The sequence below is a fragment of the Schistocerca gregaria genome, chromosome 5 (genome assembly GCF_023897955.1).
Source record: "Schistocerca gregaria isolate iqSchGreg1 chromosome 5, iqSchGreg1.2, whole genome shotgun sequence".
NCBI classification, from domain to species: domain Eukaryota; kingdom Metazoa; phylum Arthropoda; class Insecta; order Orthoptera; family Acrididae; genus Schistocerca; species Schistocerca gregaria.
In genome coordinates, this window is record NC_064924.1 from 89,582,431 (window position 1) to 89,598,388 (window position 15,958).

General features: G+C 42.4%; 1 protein-coding gene across 1 annotated transcript in view; it reads left to right on the plus strand.

Moving 5' to 3' along the window:
• LOC126273234 (uncharacterized) overlaps positions 1-3,847 on the plus strand; it is a 92,710-nt gene extending 88,863 nt beyond the window's left edge. The window contains exons 5-6 of the mRNA XM_049976777.1: positions 3,664-3,774; positions 3,842-3,847. Coding sequence (XP_049832734.1) covers positions 3,664-3,774; positions 3,842-3,847 — 117 coding nt within the window. The remainder of the gene's footprint in view (positions 1-3,663; positions 3,775-3,841) is intronic.
• Positions 3,848-15,958: the final 12,111 nt, after the last annotated feature.

A 15,958-nucleotide genomic window follows, 5' to 3' on the forward strand; every position in this document is an offset into this window, starting at 1 on the left:
CGATCGTGTACTCAACGACGAACCTGGGTCCACGAACGGCAAAACGTCATTTTTTCGGATGAATCCAGGTTCTGTTTACAGCATCATGATGGTCGCATCCGTGTTTGGTGACATCACGGTGAACGCACATTGGAAGCGTGTATTCGCCATCGCCATATTGGCGTATCACCTGGCGTGATGGTATCGGGTGCCATTGGTAACACGTCTCGGTCACTTCTCGTTCGCATTGACGGCACTTTGAACAGTGAACGTTACATTTCAGATGTGTTACGACCCGTGTCTGTACCCTTCATTGGATCCCTGCGAAACCCTACATTTCAGCAGGATAATGCACGACCGCATGTTGCAGGTCCTGTAGGGGCCTTTCTGGATACAGAAAAAATTCGACTGCTGCCCTGGCCAGCACATTCTCCAGATCTCTCACCAATTGATAACGTCTGGTCAATGGTGGCCGAGCAACTGGCTCGTCACAATACGCCAGTCACTCCTCTTGATGAACTGTGGTATCGTGTTGAAGCTGCATGGGCAGCTGTACCTGTACACGCCATCCAAGCTCTGTTTGACTCAATGCCCAGACGTATCAAGGCCGTTATTACGGCCAGAGGTGGTTGTTCTGGGTGCTGATTTCTGAGGATCTATGCACCCAAATTGCGTGAAAATGTAATCACTTGTCAGTTCTAGTATAGTATATTTGTCCAATGAATACCCGCTTATCATCTGCATTTCTTCTCGTTGTAGCAATTTTAATGGCCAATAGTGTATGTAATGTAGCAAATATATTGGATTACTCTTTAAATTTGAAGGATATTGCTATCTATCACCAGACTCGAGGAAATGGGTTGTATATAAAGCGCTTCGTCCCGAACACTCGCTCCAATGAAAAAGCCACAATGAAATATTCAGAGAATTCCTTGTATCTCATAAACCGTTTCAGATGTCGAAACAATATTTTGCCAAATGGTAGTAAACAAAGAGACAATATTTCTCCATATAGTTAATTTGCGAAACTTCCGTATTTAGCGCGATATTCAAAGCGACTACAGATTTTTTTCTGTGAAGCAATATAATATTTATGCACCGTCGAATATTTATGCATCGTCGACAGCTGGTGAAACGAGAACTGCTGTGGATTGGGATATATATATATATATATATATATATATATATATATATATATATATATATATATATATATATGAAGAAATGAGCTTATATTTTTTTTACTCACAAAACGGAATTTTCATAAACTATCGACTTGTCTTTTCATCAGTTGGTGTTTCATGATTCTGTCGCAATTTCAACTGTATTAGAATGTTAGTGAGATGAATATTGATAAACTCTGCTGTGATTTTGTAAAAGAAGAAGATGCAAATGTAGCAACAAGCGAACTTACGTATTGCTCAATACTCGTCACCGATAATGTGGTGTCACCGCAAGACACCACACTTACTAGGTGGTAGCCTTTAAATCGTTCGCGGTCCGTTAGTATACGTCGGACCCGCGTGTCGCCACTATCAGTGATTGCAGACCGAGCGCTGCCACACGGCAGGTCTAGTCTAGAGAGACTCCCTAGCACTCGCCCCAGTTGTACAGCCGACTTTGCTAGCGACGGTTCACTGACTACGTACGCTATCATTTGCCGAGACGACAGTTTAGCATAGCCTTCAGCTACGTCATTTGCTACGACCTAGCAAGACGCCATATTCAGTTACTATAATCTGAACAGATAATATTGTGAATCATGTACCGTCAAGAGCGACGTTCATCATTAATGGATTAAAGTTAAGTATCAAACTAATTACGTCCGCTTTCTGAATTCACATTCCTTGTCATGTTCCAGACCTCACGTCAGTATAGTTCTTCGCTCCTCACGCCAGCCTGCGTGAGCTAAAACGCGTGTATTTCGGGCTCCTCTCGTAACACGGTGTTGGCTATTCTGCCAACACAACAAATAATGTCTCTCTGAAGAAAATTTAAGTGAATAAGGAGTCTGGTGAAAATAAATAACTACTCATGTTGAAATTTCAACAGAATCCTATAACCCACTGCGTTTTTAAGAGTTAGTGATATGGGCTGAAACTTGCCACAGAATTTTATCTCAGTGATCTGCGAAATATGAAACCATCTGAAATGGCAAAATCCTGTCAACTAGTCATCAGTTACGAATATCTTTGACGAACTAGAAGATGTCTGTGGTGAAAAAGCAAAATACTTGATTCTGTGTAAGGGTAGGAAAGAGAAGATGGTATACTGTGTGTTGCTAATTGTTTTCATATTTCTTAAGTTATTGAGATGGAGAAATAAAACCCGTTGGCCAGCTGTAATCGATATCATTGGTTATTAAAAACACACTGGGGTGTAGGATTCCGCTGAAATTTAAATAGAAATAGCAATCTACTTTCCCCATACTTATTATTACCTTTAATTTCCTTCAGAGAAACCTTATCAGAGACGAGTTTTGATTAATACGTAACTCCCATTGTTGACACAAAAATCTGTTTCTTCCGCCAAAATACAGCAGAGTTTATAAATATTCATCTCACTAACGTTCTAATGCAGTTGAAACTGCGACAGAAGCATGGAACAGCATATCGCTAAACAAGCAACTGAGGGACAGACAAGTCAAGTTTATCAAAATCCCCATTCTCAGTATAAAAATAAATTGTAGTTTCTTCATATATCTTGCTCCAAACCCACAGCAATTGTCGTTTCACCAGCTATCGATGACACTTAAATATTACATTTTTTCATAAAAATATCTCTAGTTGCTTGAATATTACGTTAGGTATGGTTAAATACTCTCCTCTTTGCGTGCTATCATTTGTCAAAATGTTGCTTCGATATCTGAAACAGTTTACAAGATAGGAGGAATTTTGTGAATACTTCATACGGGCGCGTGAGATCGCGATAAAGTGCTTAACGTACAACCCATTTTCTCGAACCAGGTAATGGATAGCAATGCCCTTCGATATTTAAAGAATAATTCAAAATGTTAGCTACATTTAATATGCAGCAACATAGGGCCTAACATGCAACAAACGCAAATTCACAGCGCCTCGTATTTTACACTGAAAACTTCCTGAAATTCTTGCAGTCATTCGCTTTATCATGAAATATCGCAATAAATATGAGTGTTAACGGAATGATAGACAGTCCGTCATGAAACCAATGAATTAAACTACGAGAAATGCGTGAATCAATTTTTTTACCGAATAGTTTCGGTACAATCGTTTGAGAAAGATCACAGATCAGGCAGTGGGCTCGTGAGGTTGTGTTTGACCTCGAGGCCTAACTCGCATTATCAGTGAGTTCTCGCCCTATAGGCTGTGACGTCATAAGCCGAACACGACTGTTGACTGGCTAGCGCAGGTAGCATATTCAGCGGATCTTACAGGGACTCATAAGGAAAATAGCAACAGAGCTATCAAGGAAAACACTTACAGATCCCTGCAGGGCAACCTGCTAGCATACGACGGGGCCTGCAAGGAAACCGGTGCGTGAGCTGGCAAGCAGCCTTGCAGGGAACCTTATTCCGTGTGAGACGGGCTTAGCTATTGTCGTCTCGTCACCTTACCACGTTCACAAATGTGCAGATGTTGTAAACAATATTTGAGCGCTGTAGAATGTAATATTATTCAACGTTCTCTTTTAATTTATTTTCAGACTGTCAATCGCAGAAGGATGAAGGAAATACACGTGTTGAACGTGGACAAAATAACTGACTTCGTTATGAAAATAGCTAAGACAGCAATCTCTGAAAAATTGCTGAAGAGGGTAAGTCAGTTGTATGTCTTTTTGAAAATGCAATTTTTTTCTGGAAATAATTCAATGAATTTTACAGTTCTGAAGTATAGGGTAGTAGGCAAAATGACATTTCGCTATATACTGATTATTAGGTACTCTTATCCCTCTAAGACTGAGATACTGCCTAAACATAATGATCATCATAATGACGGAATATATTTGTCTCATTTCGTATAACACAATCGTCAGCCTTTTTAGAGTGATCACAGTTGGCCTCTCATTATAATATGAGGCAACGAATGACTTTTCTTCAAGGTTCGGCTCACATGCAGAATTCAAACCATTTTTCAGGGATGTCTGATCTGTGTTATTGCGGAGATACTTTACCGAAGCACCGTATTATTTCTTCTGTCAATATATGACTGGGTGTGGGTCACCGAGATTTAAGTTACGTTGTTTCTCTAATTTGGTTAAGGTAAATGGCAGGATGCCTGAAATGGAGACGGTAGATTTCCTTACCCAGCCTTGTCCCATTAGAGTTTACACGGAGGTTCGTCTGGCATGGGGCGTTCCACGAAACTCACGGACTTAGCACGTGGTCAGGTGACTGGGTGTCACTCGTGTCATTCGTCTTTACGCGAGGTTTCCACACTTCCAAACATCCCTAGGTCCACTGTTTCCGATGTGACAGTGAAGTGGGAACGTGAAGCGACAAAAGCGTACAGGCCGACTGACAGAGACCGCCGACAGTTGAAGAGGGTAATATGTGTAACAGGCAGACCATCACACAGGAATTACAAACTGCGTCAGGATCCACTGTAAGTACTATGACAATTAGGCAGGAGGTGAGAAAACTTGGATTTCATGGTTGAGCGACTGCTCATAAGCCACACATCACGCCAGTAAATGCCAAACGACGCCTCGCTTGCTGTAAGGAGCGTAAACATTGGCCGATTAAACAGTGGAAAAACGCCGGGTGGAGTGACGAATCACGGCACACAATGTGGCGATCCAGTGGCACGGTGTGGGCATAGTGAATGCCCAGTGAATTTCATCTGGCAGAGTGTGTAGTGCCAACAGTAATATTCGGAGGCTGTGCTGTTATGCCTGATGAACGTCGTCTGCCAGCGTGTGTAGTGCCAACAATAAAATCGGAGGCGTTGATGTTATGGTGTAGTCGTGTTTCTCATGGAGGGGGCTTCCACCGCTTGTTGTTTTGCGTGGCACTATCACAGCACAGGCCTACATTGATGTTTTAAGTACCTTCTTGCTTCCCACTGTTGAAGAGCAATTCGGGGATGGCGATTGCATCTTTCAACACGATCGAACAGCTGTTCATAACGCACGACCCGTGACGGAGTGGTTGCACGACAATAACATTCCTGTAATGGACTGAAATGCACAGAGTCCTGATCTGAATCCTACAGAACATCTTTGGAAGGTTTTGGAACGCCGACTTCGTGCTAGGCCTACCGACATCAATATCTCTCCTCAGTGCAGAAGTGCGTGAAGAACAGGCTGCCATTCCCCAAGAAAGCTTCCAGCACCTGATTGAACGTATGCCTGCAAGAGTGGAAGCTATCATCAAGGCTAAGTAAGGGTGGGCCAACACCATATTGAATTCTAGCATTACCGATGGAGGGCGCCATGAACTCGTAAGTAATTTTCAGCCAGGTTTCCGGATACTTTTGATCGTGTAGTGTACATGTAAGCAACTGCCATGTTTCTTTCTATCATTTTCGTTACTAAACGTATTTTACACTCATTAGAGTGTTCTGTAATCTTCTTAGACCTACCTTGCAGACGTTACTCGATGGACAGGCCACACACAGTTTTGCAAGATTGAGTAGGCAAGACAGCACCCCACTGCGGGAAATTTCTTAGTCGCATACGTGATTAAATAACAGTCAGAACTATTCTAAGAGTCGAAGGATATGAAAGGGAAGCAGTACTAGAGGATGGAGCGAGTATTAATATACACAGAGCAAGCTCTGAAGGAAACCACTGAAAATTTCGGAAAGAGCATTAAATATCAGAGAGAAGAATCTAAACTTCGTAGTTTGCCGTTGACATAGTAATTCCGTCATATGAGGCAAAGGAGTTGGGGAAGCAGTTGAACAGAATGGATAGAGTCTTGAAAAGAGTTAAAAAAATGAACTAAACGAAAACAAAACGAAAGTAGTCGAATTAAATCACGTGATAGTCAGGGAATTAGATTTGTAAAAGAGGCTGAAAGAGACAAATGAGTTATGGTAGTTGTGCATCATAATAACTGACGATGGAAGAAGTAGAGATGATGTAATATGCGGACTGATAATACCAAGAAAATCACTTCTGACATCGAATTAAAATTTAAGTGTAAGGAAGTCTCTCCTCAAGGAGTTCGTCTGGAATGTAGCCTTGTGCAGAACAGAAACGTTCAGACATAAAGAGAACAGCGGCTTTTGAAATGTGCTGCTACAGAAGAGTATTCATCAATAGGTGGGTAGATCGAATAACTAGCGAAGAAGTACTGAATCAAACTGCCAAGAACAAAGATCTGTGGCACAATTTCACTGACAGAAGTGATCGATTGATCGGACGTAACATGAGGCATCGAAGAATCGACGGTTTGGTAATCCACGAAAGCGTGTGGGGAGAAGGGGGCGGGGAAAAATTGTAGAGAGAGACTTAAGGCTTCACTGCAGTACTAGACGGAAGTAGATGTAAGTTGTAAAACTTGTGCAGAGACGAAAACACTTCCACAGAATTATCGTGGAAAGCTGCATCTAACCAGCCCCAAACAAGAGACAGATGTACCTTCTGCTCATAAACGTATTTTTATGAACAGACTTGTTTTAATTTCTGGCCATATTAAAAAAGCAAGTGACTACAGTGACGAAAAAAATATATAACGCCAAGAACGAGTTGTGCGACACCAACGAAAGTTGGTAGGAAGGTTTCTAAACAAGTAAGACGATATCAATTAAGATTTCACGCCAGTGCGTAAGTGTGGCGCTAGCAGCGCCGCTATGAGGATGCACATCAGGTTAGCTTTCAATACACGCTGTACCGGCGGTGAGTTGTTGTTGGTCAAGAATGCTTGTAAAACGAGAAAGACACCATTATCAAAACATCACTGAGTTTGAACGATGTGGTGTATTAGGGCTACGAGAAGCTAGATGTTCCTTCTGCGATGTTGTAAAAAGACTAGGCAGGAATGTAGCCATTGTACATGATTTTTAGCAGCGGCATACGGATCCGTCGCATCGTACTGCATCTACAACAGCAATCTGAGCAGCAGTTGGCACCACAATGACACAACGAACTGTTACAAAATAATTTACATCAAGGACAGCTGCGAGCCAGACGCTCCATAGCGTGCATTCCACTGACCACAAATCACCACCAATTGCGATTTCAGTAGTATCATGTGAGAGTTCATTGGAGGGCATGGGGGCGGTCTGTTGTGTTTGTAAGTAGGCTGTTTAGGTTTTTATATTGGTAACGCCACGTAGCGCTCTGTATGAAAATCACTGGCTGTGCTGTGTGCAGTCTGTGGCTGGTTTGCGTTGGAATTTGTTATTGTAGTGTTGGGCAGTTGGCTGTTAACAGCGCGTAGCGTTGCGCAGTTGGAGGTGAGCCGCCTGCACTGGTGGATGTGGGGAGTGAGATGGCGGAGTTTTGAGAGCGGATGATCTGGACGTGTGTCCATCAGAGACAGTAAATTTGTAAGACTGGATATCGTGAACTTATATATATGACTTTTGAACACTATTGTTGTTGTTGTTGTTGTGGTCTTTAGTCCTGAGACTGGTTTGATGCAGCTCTCCATGCTATTCTATCCTGTGCAAGCTTTTTCATCTCCCAGTACCTACTGAAACCTACATCCTTCTGAATCTGCTTGGTGTACTCATCTCTTGGTCTCCCTCTACGATTTTTACCCTCCACGCTGCCCTCCAATACTAAATTGGTGATCCCTTGATGCCTCAGAACATGTTATACCAACCGATCCTTTCTTCTAGTAAAGTTGTGCTACAACTCTTCTCCCCAATTCTATTCAATACCTCCTCATTAGTTATGTGATCTACCCATCTAATCTTCAGAATTCTTCTGTAGCACCACATTTCGAAAGATTCTATTCTGTCCAAACTATTTATCGTCCATGTTTCGCTTCCATACATGGCTACACTCCATACAAATACTTTCAGAAACAACTTCCTAACACTTAAATCAATACACGATATTAACAAATTTCTCTTATTCAGAAACGCATTCCTTGCCATTGCCTGTCTACATTTTATATCCTCTCTACTTCGACCATCATCAGTTATTTTACTTCCTAAATAGCAAAACTCCTTTACTACTTTAAGTGTCTCATTTCCTAATTTAATACCCTCAACATCACCCAATTCGACTACATTCCATTATCCTCGTTTTGCTTTTGTTGAAGTTCATCTTATATCCTCCTTTCAAGATACTATCCATTCCGTTCAACTGCTCTTCCAAGTCCGTTGCTGTCTCTGATAGAATTACAATCTCATCGGCGAACCTCAAAGTTTTTACTTCTTCTCCATGGATTTTAATTCTAACTCCGAATTTTTCTTTTGTTTCCTTCACTGCTTGCTCAATATACAGATTGAATAACATCGGGGAGAGCCTCCAACCTTGCCTCACTCCCTTCCCAACCACTGCTTCCCTTTCATGTCCCTCGACTCTTATAACTGCCATCTGGTTTCTGTACAAGTTGTAAATAGCCTTTCACTCCCTGTATTTTACCCCAGCCACCTTTAGAATTTGAAAGAGAGTATTCCAGTCAACATTGTCAAAAGCTTTCTCTAGGTCTACAAATGCCAGAAACGTAGGTTTGCCCTTCCTTAATCTAGCTTCTAATATAAGTCGTAGGGTCAGTATTGCCTCACGTGCTCCAATATTTCTACGGAATCCAAACTGATCTTAACCGAGGTCGGCTTCTACTAGTTTTCCCATTCGTCTGTAAAGAATTCGAGTTAGTATTTTGCAGCTGTCACTTATTAAACTGATAGTTCGGTAATTTTCACATCTGTCAATACCTGCTTTCTTTGGGATTGGAATTATTATATTCTTCTTGAAGTCTGAGGGTATTTCGCCTGTCTCATATATCTTGCTCACCAGATGGCAGAGTTTAGTCAGGACTGGCTCTCCCAAGGCTGTCAGTAGTTATAATGGAATGTTGTCTACTAACGGGGCCTTGTTTCGACTCAGGTCTTTCAGGGCTCTGTCAAACTCTTCACGCAGTATCATATCTCCCATTTCATCTTCATCTATATTCTCTTCCATTTCCATAATATTGTCCTCAAGTACATCGCCCTTGTATACACCCTCTATATATTCCTTCCACCTTTCTGCTTTCCCTTCTTTGCTTAGAACTGGGTTTCCATCTGAGCTCTTGATATTGATACAAGTGCTTCTCTTTTCTCCAAAGGTCTCTTTAATTTTCCTGTAGGCAGTATCTATCTTACCCCTAGTGAGATAAGCCTCTACATCCTTAGATTTGTTCTCTAGCCATCCCTGGTTAGTCATTTAGCACTTCCTGTCGATCTCATATTTGAGACGTTTGTATTCCTTTTTGCCTGCTTCATTTACTGCATTTTTATATTTTCTCCTTTCATCAATTAAATTCAGTATTTCTTCTGTTACCCAAGGATTTCTACTAGCCCTCGTCTTTTTACCTACTAAGCCCTCTGCTGCCTTAACTATTTCATCTCACGAAGCTACCCATTCTTCTCCTACTGTATTTCTTTCTTCTTTGAACACTATTAAGGTAAATATATTGTTTGTTCTCCAAAAAGAAAAAAAAACAAAAAAGAAGTAATAAAAAGAGAACAATGTATTTACCTTAATAGTGTTCAAAAGTCTTACAAATTTACTGTCTCTGATAGACACACGTCCAGATCATCCGCTCTCAAAACCCCGCCATCTCTCTCCCCACATCCACCACGGCTGGCGGCTCACCTCCAATTAAGCAACGCTACGCGCTGTTAACAGTCAACTGCCCAACACTACAATAACAAATTGCAACAACGCAAACCAGCCACAGATTGCACACAGCACAGTCAGTGATTTTCATGTAGAGTGCTACGTGGCGTTACCAACATAAAAACCTAAACAGCCTACTTACATGTTTTCTGATGAAAGCTGGTTCTGCCTCGGTGCCAGTGGTGGTTGTGCGTTGCTTAGGATGAGGCCTGTTGAGGGCCTGCAACCAACCTGTCTGCATGCTAGACGCGCTGGTCCTGCATCTGGAACTATAGTCTGGGGTGCGATTTCGTATGAGAACAGAAGCACTCTCGTGATTACGCCACGCACCCTGACTGCAAATTTGACACGTCAGTCTGGTGATTCGGCTTGCTGTGCTGCCATTTACGAACAGCATTCCTGGGGGTGTTTTCTGACAGGATAGCGCTCGTCCAGATACCGCTGTTGTGATCTAACATGCTCTACACAGTATCGACATGTTGCCTTGGCCAGCTCGATCACCAGATCTGTCTCTAATCGAGCACATACGGGACGACATCGGACGACTCCAGCGTCTTCCACAAACAGCATTAACCATCCCTATACTGATCGACAATGTGCAATAAGGTGGAATTCCAACACAGAAACCAACATCCACCACCTGTACAGCACAATGCACGCCCATTTGCGTGCTTGTATTCAACATTTTGGCGGTTACATCGGTTATTAATGTACCAGCATTTCACATATGCTATGTTTTATCTCGCGCTTACCTTAACTTGCGATCTTGAAATGTTAATCGCTTAAATATGTTACCTAGATAAATGTGTTCCAGAAATTTCATTACTGTACATTAATTATTTCTTGGTCTTGTGATTTTTTTCCCCATTACTATATTTAGTCTTCGTTATGCTGCAGTGTTCGGAAAAAGTTTGTCAATTGGTCTAAACCCGAAATACAGGGTGTCTGATGAGAAATAGCACTTCTTTAACAACTAATTAAGATATTCACACCATGTGTGACTTATGTGTCACACTATTTCGCAAAGTTTTTATGCCATTCAATCAATTTCAATGTGTTCGCTTTTGGTGGCGCGCACAACATCCAGTCTGTGTTCAAGTTATTTCACACTGGGCGCAACATATCCAAGTCAACTGTGCCAATGCTCAGCAACGATTCGGTTCTTTAAATCACTAATGTCGTTGACAGGCAATCGGTAAACTCTGTCCTTGACATACCCCTATAGAAAGAATTCCATCCATGTAATGTCAGACGATCTAAGGGGTCAGGGAATTGAACTAGCGCTGCCAACCCAGGTATCTGTAAACACGTGGTCTACAACATCTCACACAGTCTCAGCCCATTGTAACGGTGCACCACCATTTCGAAAAAAAAAAAAACAACTGTGTCTTGTCCAGTTGTGAAAACGCAGACGGTAATTATTAGAAAGGACTCTGTTTACTGAGAAAAAGAAATACGATCAGCTATCAAACAATACCGCACCGGACATTGTGTTTGTTTGCCTTACCACACATGTGGGATTTTGCTTCCTCAGAAAATCGTAGTATGTTTAGAAAATTTCCATCCTCCTCTAAATGGTGAGGAACTTCCACGGCGAATTGCATAGTCTGCAGCTCTTGCGACACCCTCCGTATAGATGTCTGCCGTGAACGTTGAAAAGCCATCGGCATCCGTTCTGTGTCTGCTGCCTTGCTTCCTTGTTCCAGGTAGTCCAATACAATGCTTCACATCAACGCTCCCAGCCTGCTCAAAATTCCTGTACCACCGGCGTATCGATGTCCGCGAGGTTGGATGCTTCCTATACCGTGTGTGGAAGTTGCTTTGAAAATGCGTGTTCGATTTGGTCTGAATAAAACATTCCACGTATTGAGCCAAACAAAACTTCGAGAGTTTTTCCGTCAGACATGTCAAACATAGTGTGATTATCTATAATCTTTAATGTGCTATAACACATTGAAGTCGTAGCGTATCTTCTGAGACACCTTGTATTTGCGAATGCATTAAACGTTGAAAGAACTATATTGTTACACAGTGCCTTCTCCACTAAAATTCATACTTTTTCTTGTTGAAAACCGAAAATGGACCTCCATTCCATGTAGATATGTGGAGATACACTACTGCCCATAAAAATTGCTACACCACCAAGATGACGAGCTACAGACGCGAAATTTAACAGACAGGAAGAAGATGCTGTGATATGCAAATGATTAGCTTTACAGAGCATTCACACAAGGTTGGCGCCGGTGGCGACACCTACAATGTGCTGACATGAGGATAGTTTCCAACCGATTTCTCATACACAAACATCAGTTGACCGGCGCTGCCAGGTGAAACGTTGTGGTGCCTCGCGTAAGGAGGAGAAATGCGTACCATCACGTTTCGGGCTTTGATAAAGGTCCGATTGTAGCCTATCGCGATTACAGTTCATCGTATCGCGACATTGCTGCTCGCGTTGGTCGAGATCCAATGATTGTCAGCAGAATATGGAGTCAGGAGGGTAATACGGAACGCCGTGCTGGATTCCAACGGCCTCGTATCACTAGCAGTCGAGATGATAGGCATCTTATCCGCAAGGCTGTAACGGATCGTGCAGCCACGTCTAAATCCCTGAGTCAACAGGTGGAGACGTTTGCAAGACAACAACCATCTGCAAAAACAGTTCGACGACGTTTGCAGCAGCACGGACTATCAGCTCGGAGACCACGGCTGCGGTTACCCTTGACGCTGCATCACAGACAGGAGCGCCTGCTATGATGTACTCAACGACGAACCTCGGTGCACGAATGCCAAAACGTCATTTTTCCGGATGAATCCAGGTTCTGTTTACAGCATCATGATTGTCGCATCCGTGTTCGGCGACATCGCGGTGAACGCACATTGGAAGCGTGTATCCGTCATCCCCATACTGGCGTATCACCCGGCGTGATAGTATGGGGTGCCATGGGTTACACGTCTCGGTCACCTCTTGTTCACATTGACAGCACTTTGAACAGTGGACGTTACATTTCACTTGGGTTACGACCCGTGGCTCTACCCTTCATTCGATCCCTGCGAAACCCTACATTTCAGCAGGATAATGCACGACCACATGTTGCAGGTACTGTACAGGCCTTTCTGGATACAGAAAAAATTCGACTGCTGCCCTGGCCAGCACATTCTCCAGATCTCTCACCAATTGAAAACGTCTGGTCAATGGTGGCCGAGCAACTGGCTCGTCACAATACGCCAGTCACTACTCTTGATGAACTGTGGTATCGTGTTGAAGCTGCATGGGCAGCTGTACCTGTACACGCCATCCAAGCTCTGTTTGCCTCAATGCGCACGCCGTTATTACGGCCAGAGGCGGTTGTTCTGGGTGCTGATTTCTCAGGATCTGTGCACCCAAATTGCGTGAAAATGTAATCACATGTCAGTTCTAGTATAATATATTTGTTCAATGAATACCCGACCAGTTTATCATCTGCATTTCTTCTTAGTGTTCAATTTTAATGGCCAGTAGTATATTTAAACTAATCTGTAACCTCAAGGAATGCTATGCTGCTAGTGTGGAAAAGATAATTTCTTGCGATATAGCTGAGAACATATGAGCTGAGACTGGTAAGATTTAGATGAAAATGAGATGATACGGAATGGCTCTAAAGATCGTCGGCTTTCAGTGCATTTCATTATACGCGTGTCCTGGTTTCAGATCCGTCTCCATCTGCCAGGATCGAATACGCTGTTTGACCACGTGCAACAGAAAGACGTCCCGGATGAGCTGGGAGGAACAGCCGGCCCTATTGATACGTTTGCCTGTAAGTATGTAGGATCACATGACGTCCACATCGTCAGAAATGTCCTGTTCTCTTTATGGATGCCAGGGCTCTAAATGTAATCGTATATGTAGCTGTTATCAAGTCACCAAGAAAAGCAATGCACTACTTAACACCAGGAAAATTTACGAAAGGTACACGGGATACGCAAAATAATATAAACCCCTGTACCTACTTGGGAATGGTTTATTAATAAGGGGTTGAACCCTCGTTTTCCCCGTTATACAACTGCTATTCTTCTTGGAATGCTGGCGTGTATGTTATACTACTCTTCGATCAGACCTCTCCTAAAACCTGTAGTGACGAGGGAATAGGAAATCTGCTCCGGAGTTGCCACTCCAATACCGCCCTCAAAGATTCGATAATGTTCAAGTCCGGGGACGTCATTTCTGCACCGATTGTACAACAGCGATCTCAAAATCACATGATCTTAAGTATAACTAGCGGCTCAGAAGAAAACCTAAACAATGGAAAATATATACTTAAATATTAGTGGGGCTGGAGGCAAATTGTGCCTCTTTGCAAAATAGAGCACATTGAAAACCATTGGCGGATTTGAATAAGTCACGTTGCTTGGGTTGGGAATAGCTGCTTCACCCTACCATCAGATTACCATGAGTACGAACGACCTTGCCATCGTGTGACAGTGCGGTCTTCTAAGAGTCACCCTTAAATTTTCGATGCACAGTGAAAAATGTTTCATCAGTACTGAGTTGATCCCATAAAAGTGGCTCCACATGCGGGCCTGGGTACTATATGTGTCCATGAAACACACTCGTCTCATACCAGAAGAGTGTAGACCCAGTGGACCCCCCAGAAACATAGGGTTCCTGACGCATATTTGCTAACGTCACGTACCATGCGGAGTTCATTCGAAAGCGCTGTCCTGGTTGACAAGGTGAGCCTTGCATACGGAAGGAACGCCAGACAAACGACCGACAACATGGCACTACAAGGCAGCTAAAAGCCCGGAAGGTTTCATCAGAATACTAGTATGTTAGTTCCTTACATAAATAAACTATTATAGTGTTACCTATTTACATTCAACAACAATTTAATTGTGTAACACATAATTGAAGGTTTTGCATTTTGAACTTGCCTCTTAGTGCTTCCACCATTGGTAGCTTATATTTTTTTCTTAGTTTGAGTGAAGCTTGCCTCTCTACGACTATGTGTTGTCCGTGAAAAACATGAATACATCCATCTTTGTAACCATGAGTGATGTTGCGCAATATTAAGTAAAGAAAACATTCGAAAAATTTTGATATCCTGTCATAGCAGAAGCGTTACCCCTTATTCTGTAACCCTTCGGACATTTTGTTCAGGAAATATTCTTCCATTTTGCGATTAATAACGATCAGCTTCTCGACACTGGCAGTGAATGGTTTACAAACTTCAGATCTCAGTTCTCGATTTTTTTTATTGCATGAGAAAAAAGAGCGATAAGCCTATCTTTCATAGCATGTAGATCTGCTTTGAATAAGACACCGAGCAATTATTTTCTTAAAACTGCATTCTTATACATTAAATAAACTTTCCATTGAAGTCTGAAAAGCAGGCCGGAGTGGCCGAGCGCTTCTAGGCGCTACAGTCTGGAGCCGCGCGGTCGCTACGGTCGCAGGTTCGAATCCTGCCTCGGGCATGGATATGTGTGATGTCCTTAGGTTAGTTAGGTTTAAGTAGTTCTAAGTTCTAGGGGACTGATGACCACAGCAGTTAAGTCCCATAGTGCTCAGAGCCATTTGAACCATTTTTAAGTCTGAATATTTGAAGTTCTCTCACACTTTCAGACGAGTTTATCAGGAGAGCAGAGAAGCTGCGAGACTGGTTCCTGGAGCAGGACAAGTACACCTCGGATGAGAGCAAGAGACCGGCAGACAACAACTATGCTGACAGCGTCTTCGGCGTTGCGGGCTCCTTTCGAAAACTTACTGTAGACTGACGCCATGGGCATTTACTAGAGACTGCACATTACGTTACACTAAATGGAGTATCAAACAGTTACGTTTCCAGTTTGAGTATTAGCAATGATAAGACGCCTTCAACCATATACAAAACAGTACTCCACATTTTATATACGGGGCACTCACGTTTACGAGCTTTTGCAGTAACTGCAGAAGTTATCGTCACCTTGTTTCTTCATAGATTCCTACTTTAGTATAGTGACTAAGATTTTAATCAGAGAAATGTAATGCTAGTATCCAAGGGAATAAATCTGTTAGCTTATTTTCACAAACATTTGGCTGTATGAGCATCAGCAGAAACAATTTAACTTAACGGTAAGGCTCTGAGCATCGATATTATTGAAAAGCATTATGTAGAGTTAATTCTCACAACGGAAATAAACAGTGGTTGAAAGTTATTGAATAATTTCATGAGGGTAAATCTTCTCCAGAAACGAACAT